General features: G+C 36.0%; 1 protein-coding gene across 2 annotated transcripts in view; it reads left to right on the top strand.

Annotated features, from left to right (window-relative positions):
* The window catches only part of ZNF148 (zinc finger protein 148), a 15,156-nt gene extending 2,924 nt beyond the window's left edge, over positions 1–12,232 (top strand). For both annotated transcript variants that reach the window (XM_010170530.1, XM_029085587.1), the window contains 4 exons: positions 1,803–1,926; positions 2,601–2,684; positions 9,215–9,333; positions 9,679–12,232. In XM_010170530.1, the coding sequence (XP_010168832.1) occupies positions 1,803–1,926; positions 2,601–2,684; positions 9,215–9,333; positions 9,679–11,271 (1,920 nt within the window). In that variant the 3' untranslated portion in view covers positions 11,272–12,232. The remainder of the gene's footprint in view (positions 1–1,802; positions 1,927–2,600; positions 2,685–9,214; positions 9,334–9,678) is intronic.
* The last annotated feature ends 8,164 nt before the right edge of the window (positions 12,233–20,396 follow it).

Below are 20,396 nucleotides of genomic sequence, written 5' to 3'. Positions count from 1 at the left end.
CCTTTTTTCAAACTTGTCAGAGTAGAAGGGCAGAAAGAAGCTGAAGGACTGACATAGGTGAGAGCCTGCTGCAGTTTAAGTTGGAATTCCCAGAGAAATGGGATTGATTTTCCATCCAAATGGCAGCTGGGACTTTTACAAATGGAAGTCAATTAACATACAGAAACATTTTAAATTTTATTTTATATTAATATAGTTATCCTGTAAATAAAAAGTCAGTAGCTTTTATGCATCCCGTCTGCTCTTCCCCCTTGCATGCACACAAACACGTGCACACACATGCACACACACACAAGCACAAGCTTTTTTGCTGCTTTTGTTAGGAAAACTGCACTGAACAAAGTTAACTTTCTTCATTTAAGAGGTAGTACAATGAATGGATGCAGTAGAAGAGGCCAGGTTTAGGTTAGCTGTGAAATTAAGTGTATTTTCTGCACAATTATTTTAAAATTTCAATATACTATATGAAAAACATTTCATAACATGTATTTAAATTTACTTTAAATAAGCAGTCAGTGTTTCATTAGCTGTGTATTGTTACAGAACAGAGTTTTTATAGTTGTCTGTATCTGTGACTTACTGGAGCTGTAACATACCAATCTTACAAACGTATGAATGTGCTTGTCCTTCAGAGTGAATGCACAAGAGTTTGCTAGCTTGAGACTTTCACTCTTGCTGAGTTTTGTTGCAGCAGAATTAAAAATTGCTTAAGCAGATCTTACAGTGTTTGCTACTATTGCAGAGGTACTATTTCAGTTATTGACTCTCATCGCTGTCATTATCATAAAACGCAAAACATCGTAGCTAATCAATTTGCAGATGTGTTTCCCCAGCAGGCTTTTATTTTTTTGTTAATAACAAGGGACTAAACTGTTTTACTTAAGGTTATTTAAGTTCTTTATAGTTATGCTTCCAGTTAAGTTAAGTAAGATGTTTGGAAATGTAATTTGTTTACTGGTTTTCTTACTCTCTTGCCAGAGATAGTAGAGAGTTTGGGGGTTGTTTTTTTTTTTTTTTCTTTTTGTCAAATTAGAGAAAACCTGTGATAAACTTTATTGAATAAGGTAGATATGGTGCAAGTTTTTTTTCATTTAAATTTTTTCAGCTTTATATGAAAATAGCAGCTTTGTTTGACAGCAAAGCAGTTGAGTGTGGCAAGTTAAATTCGTCAAAGAGATGCTCTAATATGTATATTGAGTGAGCAATATCTTATTGAGTGCAAAATTTGAAAGGGGAGAATAATACTGCTATTGTCTTGGTTGTTTGGCTTTGGGGTTTTGGTTTTTAAAATATAATTTTGTCTCTGAAACTATTGGTATTATGTAGATGTAGATAATTTGTATATTACTATACTGGAGAACTTTTAATGCCTTTTAGCAAGCATTAAAAGTTGTGATTTGAAAAAAAGAATATAACTTTTCACTTCTGCTTTAAAGTATGATTATCAATGGTTCAGTGCCCAGAGGTGGTTTGGTTACTTTGCATCCTTTCCAACAGACGGACAAAGTAAACAGTAGCATATAAAGTGACTCGGCTGTGAATAGGGGAGCTCTAAGCTGATTTTCCATGGGCTGCTTTTGTCTCCCTCCTGTTGAAATATCTCTTAATACACAACGAGACACAAGTTGGATTGGACTGCAATTGGAAATGTATACTAAAAGCCTAACACATAGCTTAGCATTGTTTTACCTGGAATATTTAAATTTTCTGCATCGAAAAAATTAATGTTTTTTTTTTTTTTGTAGTTAATAAGACATCTTTAGAGGGTAGTGTGAGAACAAATTTTACTCTTTTTAAAATAGATCCTTACAATAAATGAGGATGGATCACTTGGTCTGAAAACCCACAAATCTCATGTTTGTGAGCATTGCAATGCTGCCTTTAGAACCAACTACCATTTACAGAGACATGTCTTCATTCATACAGGTACTGCTTGACTTCAAATTTGTCTTTTCTACTATATAAAGAGTTGTTTACTTATGTTAAAAATGTTTTCAGCTCTATGCGAATTTCAGTTTTAAGAGTGTAGCTAACTTGGCATCTAAGCTTAGAGATTCCATGCACCAAAGTGTCAAAAGAATACCAGAAAAAAAAAAAAAAAATCAACATATGTTTAATAAACTGAAGACCTAACTGTTTACAAGGTTTCTTTTCTTTCTTTATCAGAAAGTAATGGGTTGACTTGTAGCCTAAGTGCCAAAATTGACCCCTTTGTAAAATGTGCTCCGGCTGCTTATTTGCCTGATGAGGTATCTCTCTGGTTCGGAGAAGTGAAAAAGGTACTTACTATTATAATAGCTTGCCAGTATCCTGAATGCAGTCTTATGCCAGCATCATGATTGATCTTGTTCATGAGGAAATTACAGCCATTTCAGATCACTCTTCTGTGCTAGTCTTAATGTGACTCTTAGGATCATGGAAAGAATTCTGCAGTTCATATACTTAGTAAGGCTAATGGGGTTTTTTTTGGTATTAGAGTATTTTTGGAATTCGCTCAGATGCTGGTTTTTTAATAGACATTTTAATATTCCTCAAAAGTAGTTATCAGAAACAACAGTGTGTAGTTATTAACTTATGGATGTGGAATTATATTGTTCAAGGTGAAAAACCATTTCAGTGCAGTCAGTGCGACATGCGTTTCATACAGAAGTACCTGCTACAGAGGCATGAGAAGATTCATACTGGTGAGTATAGTGCCTTGAGTATCTTTACTGGCGTGCTTAAAAACTGTTTCCCCACTCAGGCAACGTTTCTGGTAATAAGTATGCAGCCTAAAACCCTGTTGTAGTTTGTTTAAACATAACAGATGTTATAAAACTTTTAAAAATAAATTAGTTTTGTGCTTTCCAACTTGCTCCATTTTTCTTTGGCTGTAAAGTGAGTATAAACTCGAGTAAGCAAATCTGAAAGGAGTATTCTATAAATAACTCCAGAGTAGCAAGTCCTGAAGTTTGTGCATTCATAAAAGTCAAGGTTTGTTAAGCAGTTCTATCTTTTGTTGTATTAAGTTAATTCAGATGATGGGGACTTCCAAATTACATTTTAGGAGATTTATTTATTTAATTTGGAATTTGATGGAAAAGTGCCAGGACTAAAATGGCCAAAATGCCTAACCCCGAAGGTATTAGTATCAGCTTTACTTTTAACTTTTTTTTTTTTAAAGGTTTAATTCAGAACTGTTCTAAAAATAAGAACCTTAGTTTAAAAATATGTAATATAGGTCAAATAAGGCCCAAAGTTTTAAGCCGAAGGGAGTTAAAGTTTATACATGTTTATTTTTCTATCTTCTTGCACCACACAAAACCACATTCTTTAACAGGTTTGGCTTCATTGGGTTTTTGGCATTTTGGTGCATGGCCTTTCAATCCCTCTTTAAATATTTTTAATATGGTCCCTTTGGACTAGATGCCAATTTCTCAGCCTCTTTTTCAGAAAAGCAGAGCTGGTGAATGTGCACAGTGTTTCTTGGCTGTAGCATTTAAATGGATATGAAAGCTACTAACACGCAGTGCAGTGTGTGCATGTGTAAGTGTTGAGAGGGAGAAAAAACTCTGCAAAATGAATTTTCAGAGCAGTGTACAGGGAGTTACATGCACAAATGCCCTGTTGTTGATGGGATTTTTGTATCCTAGGTTGCCATGAGTCCAGACTAAGTAGGTTTCCTTCAGCCAGTCAGCCACAGAAGAGTCCTCCATTCTTCTGTCCAGTGTCTTTGTTCTGCTCCTAGTCTTTCCTCTGGCTCTGAATTGGTGAACCATGCTGCCTTCACTGTGTGTAGATATTATTCTTGAAAAGAATGCTCATTCACTCTTTTCCATCTATCTGCCCACCTCCCCCCCCCCCAAAAAAAAAAAAAAAGAAGCAAAAAATTTAAGTGGTGTTTCAACATTTTTACGAAGATTTTTTTTTTTTTTTTTTTTCAAATGAAGATTATTCCCTGTACGTGGCTTTGAAAATGAGAGACTGGGCAATATAGTTAATTAACGCTTAACTGCAAGTATTTTGTGAATGGATGTAATTCTGTTTTTAAATTCAACTTCTAGCTCTAATGAGAATTCTGTGTTGATTGTAAGCTTGGGAGGGAGGGGATGGTGGTGGTGGGGTTGCAGATTTTTTTTGTCAGCTCTTAAATATACTAGTCTTTGTTTAGCAGAGAATAAGCTGCCATTTAACAAATTAATCATATTCTTATCTGACTTTTTCCATAACTATGTTTTTCCTCCTTTCCTTGACATCCTGAGGTCTAGTTTGGTTGTTTCTCAGAAAACTGAAGACGGTGGTTGTGTTTAAATTATTGAATTGTGGGTGTTTTCCTAGGTGACATCTAGTAGCTTGTTAGGAGAAAACATGTAAGACCCAGCTTCCAGGAGTGGAAAAAACTTCCTTGAAGCCCATTTAGTTAGCGAGTATTTGACTACTGCTTAATTTTTGACTTGGCCCAGTTATAGTATAGCTAAATTGGCATTCTTCATAACCTGTCTGTGCTTGCACTTCTCCACGACAATATTCACTACTGGGCCACAGCTGTCTGTGTAGCATTACTCTGTTGATCAGGACTGCATAATTGAACCCATCCAGAAAAGCTGAATTCTCAGCTTGCCTCTCTCACCAGAGGGTGAACAGTGAGTCTATGTTTCACTTTGATGGAAATAAAGGAAAGCTCTCTTTGTATTGGTCATACTCTTTTAAGAAATATTCCTTAGAAATTCAATATTGTATTTTTTTTCTTTTTGTTTTGCATTTTTAGTTCTCTGGATGACCGCTTTTAGCACCAGCTTTTGTACAGTGTTCAAAACACTGATCAAGAACAAGATGTTTCTCACTCTTTTAAAGATGTTTATCAAATTTTCCAGTTTATTTTAAGCCAGCTGAAGACAGTGGTAACACTCTAGAAGCCCCATTTTATGCCTGTTACAAGCCCTGAATTTACAGGCGCTGCAGCTAGTTCCAGTGTTACTTGAATTTGGTTCTCTGAACAACTCCTTCAAATGAAATGTTATGAGGGAGTTAGGAAGCAATCAATGGACAACCTTCTTCTGTGTAAATAATTAAATAGTTGCATCTAAAAGCAGACATTGCATTCATACAAAATTCACTTACTAGAAATAATTGTATGTGGAGGAGGGCAGCAGTGCTAGAACCCTGCTGCTAAACTTGTCACTAATGGTACAGAAAATCACCTTTTCAGTTGTAAGAGAGGGAAGAGTCATTGGTACAGAAATATTTTCATATTTTGAATTTACTAGGCTCACAAAGATGCTGATTTTTTTTTCTTTCAAATATGTCTGCTTTCTTTTTTACTTAGAGATGTTTCTATACACCTTACCCACTCATGCATTCACGTGTCCTAATTCCATAACCCACCCTACTTTCCATTTTAAACACAAAAACTGAGATGACATTAAAAAAAAAATAAAGCAACATTGGGGCTAACAATTCAAGCACCTTCTTATTCAGTCATGCTGCTTTTTTATTGCCTTCCTTGGTATTCTATAATTTGTATTTTGTCTGTTTAGATTTTAAAATGCCTGGGGGTTTATAATTGTTACAACCTTTATCTACATAGTGTTTGTACTACACTTTATAAATAGTTCTATTGCTCAGTTTTAATGGATTTCCAACGTAGACACAAACCAGCTGTCTTCTTAAATAATGCATATAATTATTGTATTGTATTTTTTAATTTTGACTTTTTTTTTCTACATCTGATTCTTTCCCATTCACCAAGACATTTCAGAAAATTTGTCCTGGGTTCTTCTTACGTTAGCAAAAGGTTATTATTAATCATCTCCATTTGCAATGGATCCTGTTTGAAAAGTACAACAAAGTTTCAGAAGCTATCTGAAGTTTCAGACTTCTGCTAGGAAGAAATTACTATAGGAAGCATATCTTCATTTTAATTTTTAATCTTTTTCTAATACCATCTTCCTTATGAAGATTAAAGCAAGTATTAAGTATGATATCAGTTTCACAAAGTGTTTCATAATCTTACTTCCAGAGTTTTCTGGAATTCTACTGAAAACTATTTTTTTTCTGTGTTGTACCAAGTAATAGAAGGGAAATGTCCCCAAACTTTTCTTCCTGTGGAGGCATGGCCAGCAGTGTCTTTGTACATACTCTGCAAGCCTCTAAAAGAGCTGCTGGTGGTAGTACTCTGCAGCAAAAAACCTCAGAAGCCCTGTTTTGGCCCTATTTAAGCCTTGAAAAAGGAATAGATAGCTGGGAGAATCTGCTGCCAGTAAACGTCCAGCTCGAGCAGGCAAACCTTAAGGAGCAGAAGGTATTTGTCACACATGAGTGACCATTCGCTTACAGGAATGGGTGTAAGGGTAGAAGGCTGAAGGTAAGTGTATCAGTGAAGCATTGTGCATTCCAGCCTTCCTGGGATAGCAGGATAGCTCCTGAGAGGGCTCTTCACAGCTAGAACAGGACTGAGCTGGCTTGCTTCTCTAACTTGGTTTGGCTTCTGTAAGGCTCAGGGTAGTTTTCATCCCAAACAGCTGCTCCTTTCTCTAAAAAAAATAAAGATATGAAAGCAAACTTCCAGACAGTGTAAGGAGAGTTGTTCAAGGGGGTGACTTAAAAGAAAGTAGAATAGTGGAGCAAAGGGCAAGAAAACAGTAAATAACAAGGATTAAGTAGTTGTCTTTGGGAATGGAAGGGTTCCCATGCATTAAACTAGAACGAGACCTAAACCTCTTGCCCCATCTTCTTTAAAAGTAAAGAGAGGGATTGGAATTTGATTCAGAAAATCTCAGCAGGCTTGGTGCAAGGAAAGCACTGTGAGGGTGCCTGAGGAATAAAGAGAACATGAAGAATGAAACTGGAGTTCGAAAGTTTTCTTAGCTTAAGGCCAGAGAGGAGAATTTGCTTATAGACAGTACTAGAGAGAATTATATGATAAATTGTAATTTATAAAGGGTCGCTGAAAAAACAAAATTTTATGGTGATAATTAGTAGGCAAGAAATGGTGAAACTTAATCTTTGACTAAATGTGAAAGAGTTAGGATGCTGAGGTCGTGAGCCTGTAGAAAAAGAACTGATGGAAACTGAGAGATCTTAGGAGAGAAGATAATTTGGTTTAGGAGAGAATCATAGAATCATAGAATAGATTGGGTTGGAAAAGACCTCCAAGATCATCAAGTCCAACCCCTGATCCAACTCCAATTACTATATCATGGCACTAAGGGCCACGTCCAATCTCTTTTTAAAAACCTCCAGGGATGGTGAATCCACCACCTCTCTGGGCAGGCCGTTCCAGTGCCTGATTACCCTCTCTGTAAAGAATTTCTTCCTAACATCTAACCTAAACCTCCCCTGGCAGAGCTTGAGCCCATGCCCTCTTGTCCTATTGTTGGTTGCCTGGGAGAAGAGACCAACCCCCACCTGGCTATAACCTCCCTTCAGGTAGTTGAAGAGAGTGATGAGGTCACCTCTAAGCCTTCTCTTCTCCAGACTAAACAACCCCAGCTCCCTCAGCCTCTCCTCATAGGACTTGTGCTCAAGTCCCTTCACCAACCTCGTTGCTCTAATAAATTGGAATAATTTCATCCAAGAAAGGGATTGGCTGAGAAGCCACATGGAGAGGTAAGAATTAAAAATTGGAAATAGGGCCTAGACTTACAAAGAGAGAGATTTAGAAAATGTCTGGAAATAAGAAGGTTGAAACTCTGACCATTAATGAGCTGACTAGGAGCAAATGTGTGGGCAATATTGATATTTTCCATTCTTGTTTCTGTAAATACTGGCATCTTATTTTAAGGTACTATATTTCCATTTGTAGAAGGATGTGGCTAAATATCTCTATTCTAAATGGAAAGTGTGCACTCTAACAACACTTTAAAAAGAAAATAAGATGTTTTAACATTTTAATAATTAACTATTAGTAATGATTTAATAAAATTAGTTAATAAAATTTTTAGTACTAAAACTACCACAGAAAAATAGAAATAGTTTGCATATTTCTGGAAACAAAAGATAGATTACTCCACAGATTATTTATATCCCAAAAATCATTGCAATACAGTATCCAGAACAAAGAGGATGTTGACAGATGCTGCCAAGACAATCCCTGATCTCTGTCAATCAAAAGATTTCATAGTCAATGTTACTGTTGTTCTGGGTGAGTTCTATTAAATAATAGTGAACTTCTGTAAAAGCAAACCTAACTTTTCAATGCACTTGGAATTTCTAGATTTTGTCAGAGAAACCCAGGAAATAAAAGTTAATTAGAGGGAAGATATAAGGCAAGAGTTAAAAGAAATATAAAGATGGAGTTACTGCATGTTCTGAAAAGATCATAGCAGGACTTCTTTGTGAGGAAAGATAAGGGGAGAACTGAAAATTAATTCAGGGCAGTGACTATTGCCTGAACAAATTTATTTCATGAAAGTAAAAACCAAACCAAACAAACAAAACAGCCAAAGAGAAAAACCTGTGAGTTTACCAGCATTGGTTGAGCTGCAGAAGTTTCTTGTTTTAGGTTTAATTTTTAAATAAAATATTTTAATTAATTATTTTTTTAGAACTAAAAATAGAATAAATAAATTTGGGTTCCAACCAAACTTTTAGGATTTTTTTTCAGAGCAGTTATTTCAATTCTAAATACAGATAAGGGGAAAAAAAAAAAGGAAAATACACAGTACCCTACAAAAACTTTAAATTAAAAACTTGGACATACATCATTCTCTTCTAGAAGGGATGAGTTTGAGTTAAATGAGTTGGTGAGAGAGTTGAGGTATTGTTATACAATCTTCTACCCTAAAAAAAACTATGCAGCAGCAGTTTAGGAAGACTGTCTTTCTAGTTCTTAATTTGTTAGGGTTAAGACAGGTATATCATATATTGTCTGGATGTGATCCTGTGCAACCTGCTCTAGGTGAACCTGCTTTAGCAGCGGAGTTGGACTAGATGATTTCCAGAGGTCCCTTCCAACCCCTACCACTCTGTGATCTGCACCTACATTACAAAGAGGGGGAGAGAATCTAGTTTTAAAGGTTTTTGGTGTAAAAACTTAAAATAATTTTGCAGCATCAGCTACTGAGTCCTGGGAAAAGAGTGATGTGAGTGAGCCCTATGTTATTTTTCAATAGCAACAGACTAAGTACTCTTCTTTATTGCTTCTAATAGAGCATGCAGTGTTTGACCTGGTAATTGTATGGAAGAACATTGATTTATTTTTTTTAGATTAATATTGCTACGTGTTTTTTATCAGGTGAGAAGCCATTTCGTTGTGACGAGTGTGGTATGAGGTTTATTCAGAAATATCACATGGAAAGGCACAAAAGAACTCACAGTGGGGAGAAGCCGTACCAGTGTGAATATTGTTTGCAGGTAAGATGACTTAGTGAAATCTTTCACAATTAAAAACCAAAACACCAGTCAGTTCCCAAATAGTACAGATAGGACTTTTTCCAGGTATTGTAGTCATGTGCATACAAAGAAATGTGTAAAGAATGTTTTTTTTTCTGTTAAGGTGGGCAGTCTTCATGCACAGGTGGAGCAGAGCCACAACTATCTGCACTTGATTTTACTGATTATATACCCTGTTGTTTGACGCTTCGTTAGAAGCCAGTAAAATGGATGAATTGCCAAGTAAATTTGTTGGAATGAGAGGTTTCTTTTCTTTCTGCTAATGTATTTGTTTTTCTAAAATAATAATAAAAAAATCTTTTGCAGTATTTCTCCAGGACTGATCGTGTGCTGAAGCATAAACGTATGTGCCATGAGAACCGTGACAAGAAACCGAACAGAAGTGCCACCAAAGTTGGCTTTTTGCCATCGGAGGAAGATTCTGGTTTCTCTACACCCATGAAAGACAGCTCCTTGCCAAAGAAGAAACGGCAGAAAACAGAGAAAACGAAATCTGGGGATAAGGAAGGTACAGATAAATCAGAACATAAGAAGGACAAAAATGACTATTTGCCTTTGTACACTTCCAGTACTAAAGTAAAAGATGAATATATGGTGGCGGAATATGCTGTTGAGATGCCCCATTCGTCGGTCAGTGGGTCGCACTTAGAAGAAGCAAATTCTGGAGAAATACACCCACCTAAGCTCGTTCTCAAAAAGGTTAACAGCAAGAGGAGTCTGAAACAGCCACTTGAGCAAAGTCAAACCATTTCACCTTTATCTACATATGAAGACAACAAGGTTTCAAAGTATGCCTTTGATCTTGTGGATAAGCAGAGTTTACTGGACTCTGAAGGTAATGCTGACATCGATCAAGTTGACACATTACAGGAAGGGCCCAGTAAACCCGTACACAGCAGCACTAATTATGATGATGCAATGCAGTTTTTAAAGAAAAAGAGGTATCTACAAGCAGCTAGTAATAATAGTAGAGAGTATGCCTTGAATGTAAGTACCATAGCATCTCAACCTTCAGTAACACAGGCAGCTGTGGCCAGTGTCATTGATGAAACCGCTACAGCCTCAATATTAGACACACAGGCACTGAATGTCGAAATTAAAGGTAACCATGACAAAAATGTCATTCCGGATGAGGTACTGCAGACTCTGTTAGATCATTATTCACACAAGGCTAATGGACAACATGAGATATCTTTCAGTGTGGCTGACACTGAGGTGACCTCCAGTATATCAATCAATTCTTCTGAAGTATCTGAGGTCACCCAATCTGAGACAGTTGGCACAAGCTCTCAAGCTTCCTCGTCAGATAAAGCTAGTATGTTACAAGAATATTCAAAGTTTTTACAACAAGCTTTGGACAGAACTAGCCAAAATGATGCCTATTTGAACAACCCGAGCCTTAATTTTGTGACTGATAACCAGACTCTTACAACCCAGCCAGCATTTCCTTCCATGGAGAAGGTCTACACGTCTATACCCGTCAATAGCTTTCGATCGGGAATGAACTCTCCATTAAGAACAACTCCGGACAAGTCTCATTTTGGACTAATAGTTGGTGATTCGCAGCACCCTTTTCCGTTTTCAGGTGATGAGGCAAATCATTCTTCTTCCTCCTCTACACAGGACTTCTTGGATCAAGTAACTTCTCAGAAGAAAGCAGAGGCACAGCCTGTTCATCAAGCATATCAAATTAGCTCCTTTGAGCCTCCCTTTAGAGCTCAGTACCATGGGGCTAGAGCTGGAATATCATCTCAGTTTAGCACTGCCAATGGACAGGTGAACCTTCGGGGACCAGGGACAAGTGCTGATTTCCCAGAATTTCCCTTGGTGAATGTAAACGATAGCAGAGCTGGGATGACCTCTTCACCTGATGCCACAACGGGCCAGACTTTTGGCTAAGAAATCTTTGTAAATAATACTGGCACTTTAGAACACATTTGTCAAAAGGTGGTTGCTCTGTATAAGATGGAGTTCTGTACAGCTTTTAAGAGCGCTATGTTAAAACAAAAGTAAGCTGATATTTGCAAGACCAATAACTGCTTTTTTTTTTTTTTCTTTGTTTTTTTTTCTCTTTTTTCTCCGGTTAGTCACCAGTCATTGAACTGCCTGATGTTGGTGCCCCTATCAAAGGCAGTTTATTATTCACTTGTTTGAATTCAGAAAATATTTTACCTTCTATGAAATTTAAAATAAACAAAATCCCCAGGTAAGACTTTCCCCCATGATTGTTTCCGTACTGGTTTCCTTGTATGCTTTGGGAGGACAGCTTATTGTCTGATGCTATTCATATTGTCATTTCTAAGCTTGTCAGCATAGTCATTGCTCTTCAGCAGGGAATCAACATGTACTAAACACACGGAATAAACAGTATGTTTCCAAGTCAAGCAAATATGACTTTAGAAGATGGCATTTTCTAGAAAAATAATCTTCTTCCATCTCTATCAAAAAGAATTTTAGACCATGTGCCCTTTATTTCTGCTTTGCATTACCTTGGGTTGTGTTTGGAGGAAAAAATGAATTCTGATAGACTAACGCTACTATTTAAAAGTCTAATTAATTTAAAATACTTTAAAGAGGTTTTTAAGCAAAATGCCTAACTGCTAAAGCCTTTACTTCATTCCTGAAGTAATGTGTATTTCTTTGTACAGCTGAATCTAGATGTAACTTTTTAATAACTTTTCATACGCAGATATCAAGATTTTGAAGTTTTAGTTAAAATACTCTGTAGATGACATTCCCAATTGCATAATGCTTACACAAACTCTGTATTCCAGGATTTAAAAGCTTAATTGTACCTTACCCTACATACTCATCATGATTAACATAGAGCACTTAGTCAACCTGATAGTTTTTGATTTCTCAAAAAATAAAACCATTTTTAGATTTTTAGGTTTGATACGGTTGCGTCATTTTCATCTCATGCAGTTCCAATTATTCTTTTCAATCTACATTGAGATTGGGTATTCTTAGCTTCTGTAAAAACTTTTAAAATGATCTTTCTAGAATTTTGACAATGCAGATCATTTAATTTATTGAGGTATCCCCAAAAGCTGAAGAAGTGGGCATTTAAATTCCCTATCTTTTTAGTGTTTGCTTAGTGAAAGTCATTACAGTTTTACCAGCCAAAACTGCTGAATAAAGCTAGTGAACAGGATTTCTTTTTCCAGCATAGGCAAGTGATCAGAAGTTTCATTGCATTTCACAGTATAAATAAACTACAAAGTTTATCCCTGTACCATGAATATGTTTTTTTTGAATTAGTACTTTGTCTTGAAGTATGCAGTATGGTACGATAAGTAGTTCTGTGTGCATTTTTAAGGTGGTAAGGTTTGAGTAGCATAACTATTGTGTAGTTTAAGTTAACAAGTTACTGATTTTTGAACTGTATGTTCATTCTATTGCACCTTCCCTAAAGGGACACTGTCTGGTAGTTTAAGGCAGTTTAAGCCTAATGTAGGCTGATTAACCAGGGAAAACACACACACACACACACACACACACACACACACACACACACATACACACACACATGTGTCTATATATATAGGTATGTATGTATGTATGTGTTTTGGTTTTTTTGAGGTGTGGGGTTTTTTTTTTAATAGGATGCCATACATCCTTTTACAGCACTAGTGCTAGCTGGTATCTCTCAGATGAAGCCATCAGCTAGGAGGAAAAACTGCGTCTCAAGGGGCTGAAATATATCCTGTCTTTTAAGACAGGACTTGAGCTGGACCTACAACAGTTCCCACCTCTTCCCAAAGCAGTAGCAATATTTTTCTTAATTTTCATTACCAGCTCCGTCCCTTTTCCCTTACGGTATCACGATTACAGCACTAACTTCACTGGGTACAGGTGAGGGAGAAAGTGTGTTTGTTATCCATAGCTCACTTCTTCTATTGGCAAGAAATACAACTTAGGTAAACATCTTACTTAATACTTTTGTATAAGGAAACAGGTTCTGTTTTGATTCATTGACCCTGTGTATGATATAGGAAGGTGCTTGAGCGTGCTGTGACTTACCAGGAATTCTGTCTGAATATTTGGCCCTGCATTAGGAAGAATAAGCATCAGGGGAGAATGTTAAATTCCTTATGGACTATTAATGATACATGTAAACAAATTTATTTGAAAGCGTGTTTTAAAACTGATTCATATCTCTCTGTTTTTCTTCCTTTGTGGTCACTTTGAGTTTTTGACTTTCCATTCTAGTTTGTTCAGAGAGGATACTTCTGGCCCCTATATCCTGAGAAGCCACCTCTTGTAACGCACGTTTGGTTTTCAGTGTTTTATTTCCATGACATCGTAGCTTGTGCTACCTGAGTCATCCTGTGTTGGCGTCCTTGTTCTAGTGTCCTGTTGTTGCAAGTAGATGGTACTGTTTGTTAAATACAGCAAGCAGCAAAAGCCCAAATAAAAGAGCTAGATTATTACTGCCCTTCTCTGGCCCCATAGGGAGGTTAGAGGATTAAAGCCTGCTTTTCCTGAAGGAGATTGACTCAGCTTTATTCTAAATAGTTATTGCATTGCTTGATACTCTGCTGTGAGAAAGTGATTGAGGAGCAGAAGGGAGTAGCTCTCACTCCATGTCATCTCTACACTTAGGAATCGCTGCTTGGGCACGTGAGTGAGCACGCTATTGTACAGAGTGAAGGAACTCGCTCTTCCCCAGAGCAAAGTGGGAATCAGATGAGGAACTGTTATTTCTTGTGTTGCAGCTCATTCCCTTGCCTGCTGCTGAGCCACTAGAGCTCTTCTCTGTGCCTTAGGACAGGTGGTGAAGTCCCCCATGAGGACTGTCTCTTAGGGTTCTTCCACATAGACAATTAAAGCGGTGGTGTGAGTAGTTGATCCGGTGCTGCTTGAAGCTCTCTGTACTGGAAGAGCTAACAAAATATACTGTTATGATTTCCTGAGTACATGCCCTTTTATTCTGGAATAAGTGTGTATGTAGTTCTGGGAGGTTTAACTAACTTGTTATTTAATGACATTTTCCGCTGCTCATGTTTTGCTGCTTTTAATCTGCTGCAGATGCACACTCTTCATTTTGATCTGATCAGTGTTCATTTTTGTTAGTTTTCCATAGATGTCTGGAAAAAAGTGACTTTGATTTTCTGTTCCGATCTCGTACTGATATTGTTCAGTCAGTCAGCATAAGGCTGGGCTGAGCAGTTATATTCCACAGAGCCAACAACAGACGTTCTTACTTAATGGTCATGCAAGCACTGAATGTGTGTGTGTGTGTGTGTGTAAGGTGGAATTTTTTGGGGATATCTCCTAGTGACAGAGCAATGATGATTTTTTAAAAGAGGAAATTGATGACTTTTATTACCAAATTTTATTTATATATATACACGTATTGTGTGTGTGTATATATATACACACATATTAATAGGCACATATTAATAGGCCATATTTTAATATTAATAGGCCCATTTTTTGTCCTAAATTACTTGACAGTGTCCCTTTTAGCATGAATCCTTTGATATGTTTTACCATTAATATAACAGACAATGAAGGAATCAGCTTGTAATGGTATACTAATAGGCATTTACATTTTCTTCATTTGATTTGGGAATGAATTAATCATAAATTACAAGGTTTGGAGAGAAGGATTAACCATGTGTATCACTGTATATTGGTTTACGAATAACAACATCAACAATTTAAATTGGAAGATAAAAGAACTATGTTTATGATCTCGTGTCTCCTAGTGTTGTATTTAGGAAAATTGTGTTTCAAGAAGAAAATAGGACAAGGAAGTATTCATGTGAAATAACAACTTGTATAATTTTTATATTGTACTTGTCAATTTTTTTGGATGATGGGAGCTTTTAATTGTTAATTGAGAAGTACAGTAAAATCTTGCTAATTCGCTGACCGCTAATCAGAGCATCCAATAGGTTTATACATCCCCAATGGTCTCTTCCCCACCTCTCTGCAATGGTCTAAAAAGTACTGTAGCGAGGTCTCCTATTAGTAATCCTGTACTACTTCACCCAAGTATACTATAGAATCTCTCTTAGTATACTGGGAGGTAAAAGAAGTATTAAAAACTAAATTAGAGTTGTCAAAATAAATGAACAAAGTACGTTTTGTGATGTGACATCCTTGCTTTTATTGCCTGCTTCTTCACTACTTTCAAAATTGCCATTTGTAAAGGGTTTCTATGGTATTGCTGCGAATTATTGGGGTTCTACTGTAACTTTTGGAGTTTATTCTAAAGTATTCATGTTCTCCTATGAAAACGTTCCACCTGGACAGATACGTTATATTCCATGCTTGTTCAGAATATTTTTATAGTATTTGTATCATATGTAGTAACTATTTGAAATGAAACAGAGTATTTGGATGAATTCACTCTGAACTTTGCAGCATTGGATTACTTTATGTATGTATATTTGCTAACTAAATTTTCTTGGCTTTGAGAGCTTTGATTTTTATTCTTCTTTGTTTGCTTGTTTTAATTCCATTACAAATCACAGGGAAAAAATCCTAATACTCCTGGGAATCCGTTTGGAAATTTTAACAGGCAGGAATATGCTTATGCAGTCGGTACCAGTACACATGTGAACTTTCAAGTTACATGGTTGGTACTGAAGCAGATGAACAATGTTACAGTTTCCTAGTGTTAAATATTTTACTGAAATGAAGCCTTGTAACTTTGAAAGTTCATTCAACTTAGGGTAATGCATGTTTATGTTAGGCATGTAATGCATTTAGCTAAAACTCACTTTGCAAAGGACAAGTACTAAGAAAGTATTACTGCTAATGAAAAGAGATGTCTTTAAAATTACAAATTTTAATTTGCTTTGTGTCAGGGAAATAAATTTATAGTCACTTTTGCTCTACTTGGCATATTAAACCTTACGTTTCCTTTTTAAAATGACATCTTTTGGTAGGAAACACAAACTGAGGCAAGCAAACATTCAAGAGTTGTTTCTTGCTTTCCTTAATCCAATGGATGGAAAGGTAATATTGTGTAAACAGCATTATTTTATTTTTTTATGCAATATCATGCTGTAAATATGATTTATCAAATAAGGATGTACCTATGATTGAATCTTTGATTCTGCACAGCTAGAGTTTATATATAAATATAAATGTGTCTTGACAATCAAGGACTTATGTCAGTCTTCCTTTATGACGTTTCTTATTGTTATGCATTCCATTTGTTTGACTTGAGTATTTGTATTGTCTGTAAAGTATGTAATGTTTTTATAGCTTGTTTTAAAAACAAACAAACAAACAAAAAAGCCTGTAAATACATATGAACTGATCACAGTACCGCTCTGTTAGAAGGCATACGATAATGACGTACTGTTTGTAAGCAATAATACACGACAGTGCTAACTTTACAAGTAGCATAAGGATAAGTTCCAAAAATAACCTTTGGGAGTTAATAGCCTTGTTTGAGTTAATGACTATTCTTAATCATTTTTTTATAAATAAATTCACATGTCCTCCTGCTGGAGTATATAACATTGTTTACACAGCACAATTTCAGGCACAGAGGGGACAGTCTTTAGATCTCTGGCTTCACCTGTACACACTTTGAGTAAGGAATGAGTGGCTTGGCTGCAGTTCCGCACGATGAGGAAGACTGCAAAAGTTGAATAGCTGTGTCTCTAAAGGATAAGAGATACTATTCTGCTTCTGTGCCGATTCCTGACAATTCCTCTACTTAAATTTGGAGTCTTTAAGTCCCAGTATTGAACTGATGAGACTGGGGCCTCCAGCAGAAAGGAGTAGTTCTCCTCTTATTTTATATGCAGATAAACAGTGAACTTACAAGTCACCTCTTCATTTGAGTTGTGTATTTTTCAAATTATGAGCTATGAGATGATGAGATGAGTTTATTCCAATAAACTAAACGTCAAACTTATAGTTTGAATTGAATAGTTATTAGACTGTACAGAGCAGCATAACTATTTGAACAGTCATCACTGCTTTAGAACCCCCCACCTCCAATTTATAAATGTATATGACCTACATTTTATAGAAAAAAAATGTTTTTAAATGCTAGTCATTTATATAATACGTGCTTTGAAGGATTTGCTAGTCCACTTCTGTCACTTTTAGTACACTGGTATCTTTTATATGTAATGTATGCTTTTTATTATTATTATTATTGTAGTAAAGCATTTCAGTAGGAGGAATTTTGCAACAGTCTGAGGGGTTGAAATTTTCATTGTCAGAAATGAATTATACTGGACTTTGTCTGTGTAGTCTTTGTCTTTCTTTTGATGCTGTCTGGAAGGGAACTCGGTATTCAATAAAGCAAGTGACCTCCATTTATTTTGAAGGCATACTATGTAGTGCTGAATTGGATCTGGAAATATGACGAATTTGAAGACAGAAATTAGCATAAAATCTAGTGTACAGAAGAAATTGTGTTATGAAAAACCTGATGATATATATAGTGGAACACTGTTACAGTGCATTTCTGATATAGTGTTATTTTCCTGAAGTCCATATGCCTTCTTTGTATTTAAATTAATTAAAAAAAAAAAAAAGTATAGATAAATTTAGGATAATAGGTTTATTTCAACGATTATACAGTATTTCTTTAGCCTACAACATCAATTCCGTCCCTTTATTATCAGACAAAAGACCATAACCTGAATTCCATCAGTGGAAGTATTTATATAGATGAGAGGTGGTTTTGTAGGAACTTGAAAAATATGAATTTGTATATTCCTTATGTTTCTGACAGAACTCGGTATGTAAGACTCTTTATTCCTATGAAATGAGGAATTTCCTGATATCAAGAGTGTGTGTGTGTGTGTGTGTATGTATGTATGTATGTAGGTACATGAAAAATGTTTAGGTCTCATGGCAAAAATGATACAAACATAAAAGGATTTAATGTGGTTCAGCACATCACTTACATTTAATATGTAAAAGAAACATTTCAATTTCATAATATAAAAAAAAGACAAAAATAGTTTTGCAGGAAACAAAACTATTTGGATAGCAGGCTTGACCAAATGAAATTTTTTTGGTTAAACTTGATATATTTTAAATGATTCTATTTCTGCCTTTATCTCTGCCCCAAAAACAACTTAAAATATTTTAGGAGTTACTCTTCCTGTTCATTTGACTGTGAGTGTAATTTATATCATGGTTTACAAAATGTGGCATGAAGGATTGGATTGTTTTATCTGTATAATACAATGAAAGATTTTTTTCTTTTTTTTTTTTTTTTTTACATAATCATGGTGAATGGTATTGTATTCTTAGGATTGATTTATTCATTAAGTGACTTAATGAGTTTCATCACTTTTGACATTATTGTTTTCTTAATGGTTAACTTAGTCTTTGGGGCTTATAATACCCTTCTTTGTATTGTGATACTAAGGGAAGTTATGTTTTTGCTTTATTTTTAATTAAACTAATAGTTTGATAATTTATATTTGCAAATGATGCATTTTAAATGTGGTCACTTGCTGTTTGAAAAATAAAAATATAGAATACTGTTTTATGAATAGACTTAGCAGTATTTTTCATGTTAGATGATTTCAAACAATATCTTTCTTAATGAGACAGGTGAAGGCGCGTAAAGGTACGTATCGTTGCTCGAGATCTGAAGTGGATACTTTCAGCAATTAGATGAAATATTTAAATATTTGAATTGAGACATATAAAACTTATTTGAGTTTTCTTCCCATTCGGATATCCTTCTTGCTTCCTTTGTTTATAGAAAACAGAATATTTGACTCTAATTTTAATCCTGGACTTCTTAGAAGATCACACTGGAATCACTTTAGTAGAAACACCTCGTACTAGACCAGCTTTCCTTTTGGATTCTTGTTTAAACTAGAGGGGATTTATTCAGTGCCAGGAACTCCTCATGCAAGTGAGAATCAGGACTTTGTTTTAATCTCAGTTGCAAGAAAAGTGAACTTTATTACTCGAGTTTTTAGTTTATTGGATAACAATGTATGCACTACATCATTTTGTAGCATGTGTTGTATGTAGAGTATTTAATATGTAACATGGAGTTTTCTATCGTTGGAGCAAATGTGTAAAAAGCATTGAAAATCACAGCATTTATGCACTTACAAAACTAGAAATGTGCCCTGTAGCACTAATTACTGATCATTAAGTTTTCTCACCTTTATTCATGTGTTAAAGGCATTGTTCCCCAAAATATTTTGGTAGGATTCTTTCTGATAAAGACTTGTTTTTTTGTGAAATGCGTGGCTCTCTTGATTTTACTTTGTTTAAGAAAAAGTTTTGTATATAAAAAAAAAATGTTAACTGTCACACAATACCTTTTAAAGCAAAAAAAACAAAAAAAAAAAAACCAAAAAAACCAAAACTCATCAAGTTCTGTGCTAAATCTTGAGCCATGATCAGAAGGGCACTGCAGAAAGAGCTGTGAGGTCCAGGATCTCAGTGACTCCTCAGCCATTTCACAGCCCCAGTCCTGGAGCCCGTAGAGTCACAGTCAGGGCGTTCTCCACCTTGGGGAACCCCTCTGGGTAGCGGTGGCTGCCCAGGAGGAGCTTTTTGTCTGGCCTTAGCCTAAACCCTTTCTGAGGATGTTTAACCCAGTTGACTGAATTTGCATGGGAGCAGAGAAAGGGCACCCAAGAGATTGGCTCCAGTGTCCTGCCCAGGGGAGGGCAGCCCTAGCAGGGATGGCTGCGCACAGCTGCCAGGCACTAACAGATTAAATCAGCACAGACATTTCTGAAAGTGGCCTTAGGAAGCCTGTGCTTTGTCCCTCTGAGCTTCCTGAGGCCATGTCCATCGCTGTCTTGTTGTGCTTTGGCATACTTCAACATGACTTGATATGACTTTGTTTTAGTGTTGCTGTAGTGTGCATGTTTTGGTGTTGGTTTTTAAAACAGCCTGTCAAGAACATAACATGGTACGTTAACATCCAGCCAGGATAATAACTCCTTCTACCGGCTTCATGTTTAGTAGTTTTAAATTGTGGGTGCCCTCTGCACTAAGCCTAAGTAAGCAGTGTCTGCGCACTCAGCCACCCTGCTTGTCTCCAGCTTTGTTGTGTT

The sequence above is a fragment of the Antrostomus carolinensis genome, unplaced genomic scaffold (assembly GCF_000700745.2).
Source record: "Antrostomus carolinensis isolate BGI_N321 unplaced genomic scaffold, ASM70074v2 scaffold39086, whole genome shotgun sequence".
Lineage (NCBI taxonomy): Eukaryota > Metazoa > Chordata > Aves > Caprimulgiformes > Caprimulgidae > Antrostomus > Antrostomus carolinensis.
The sequence above is the reverse complement of the archived record's forward strand: the minus strand, read 5'-3'. Positions and strand labels throughout refer to the sequence as shown.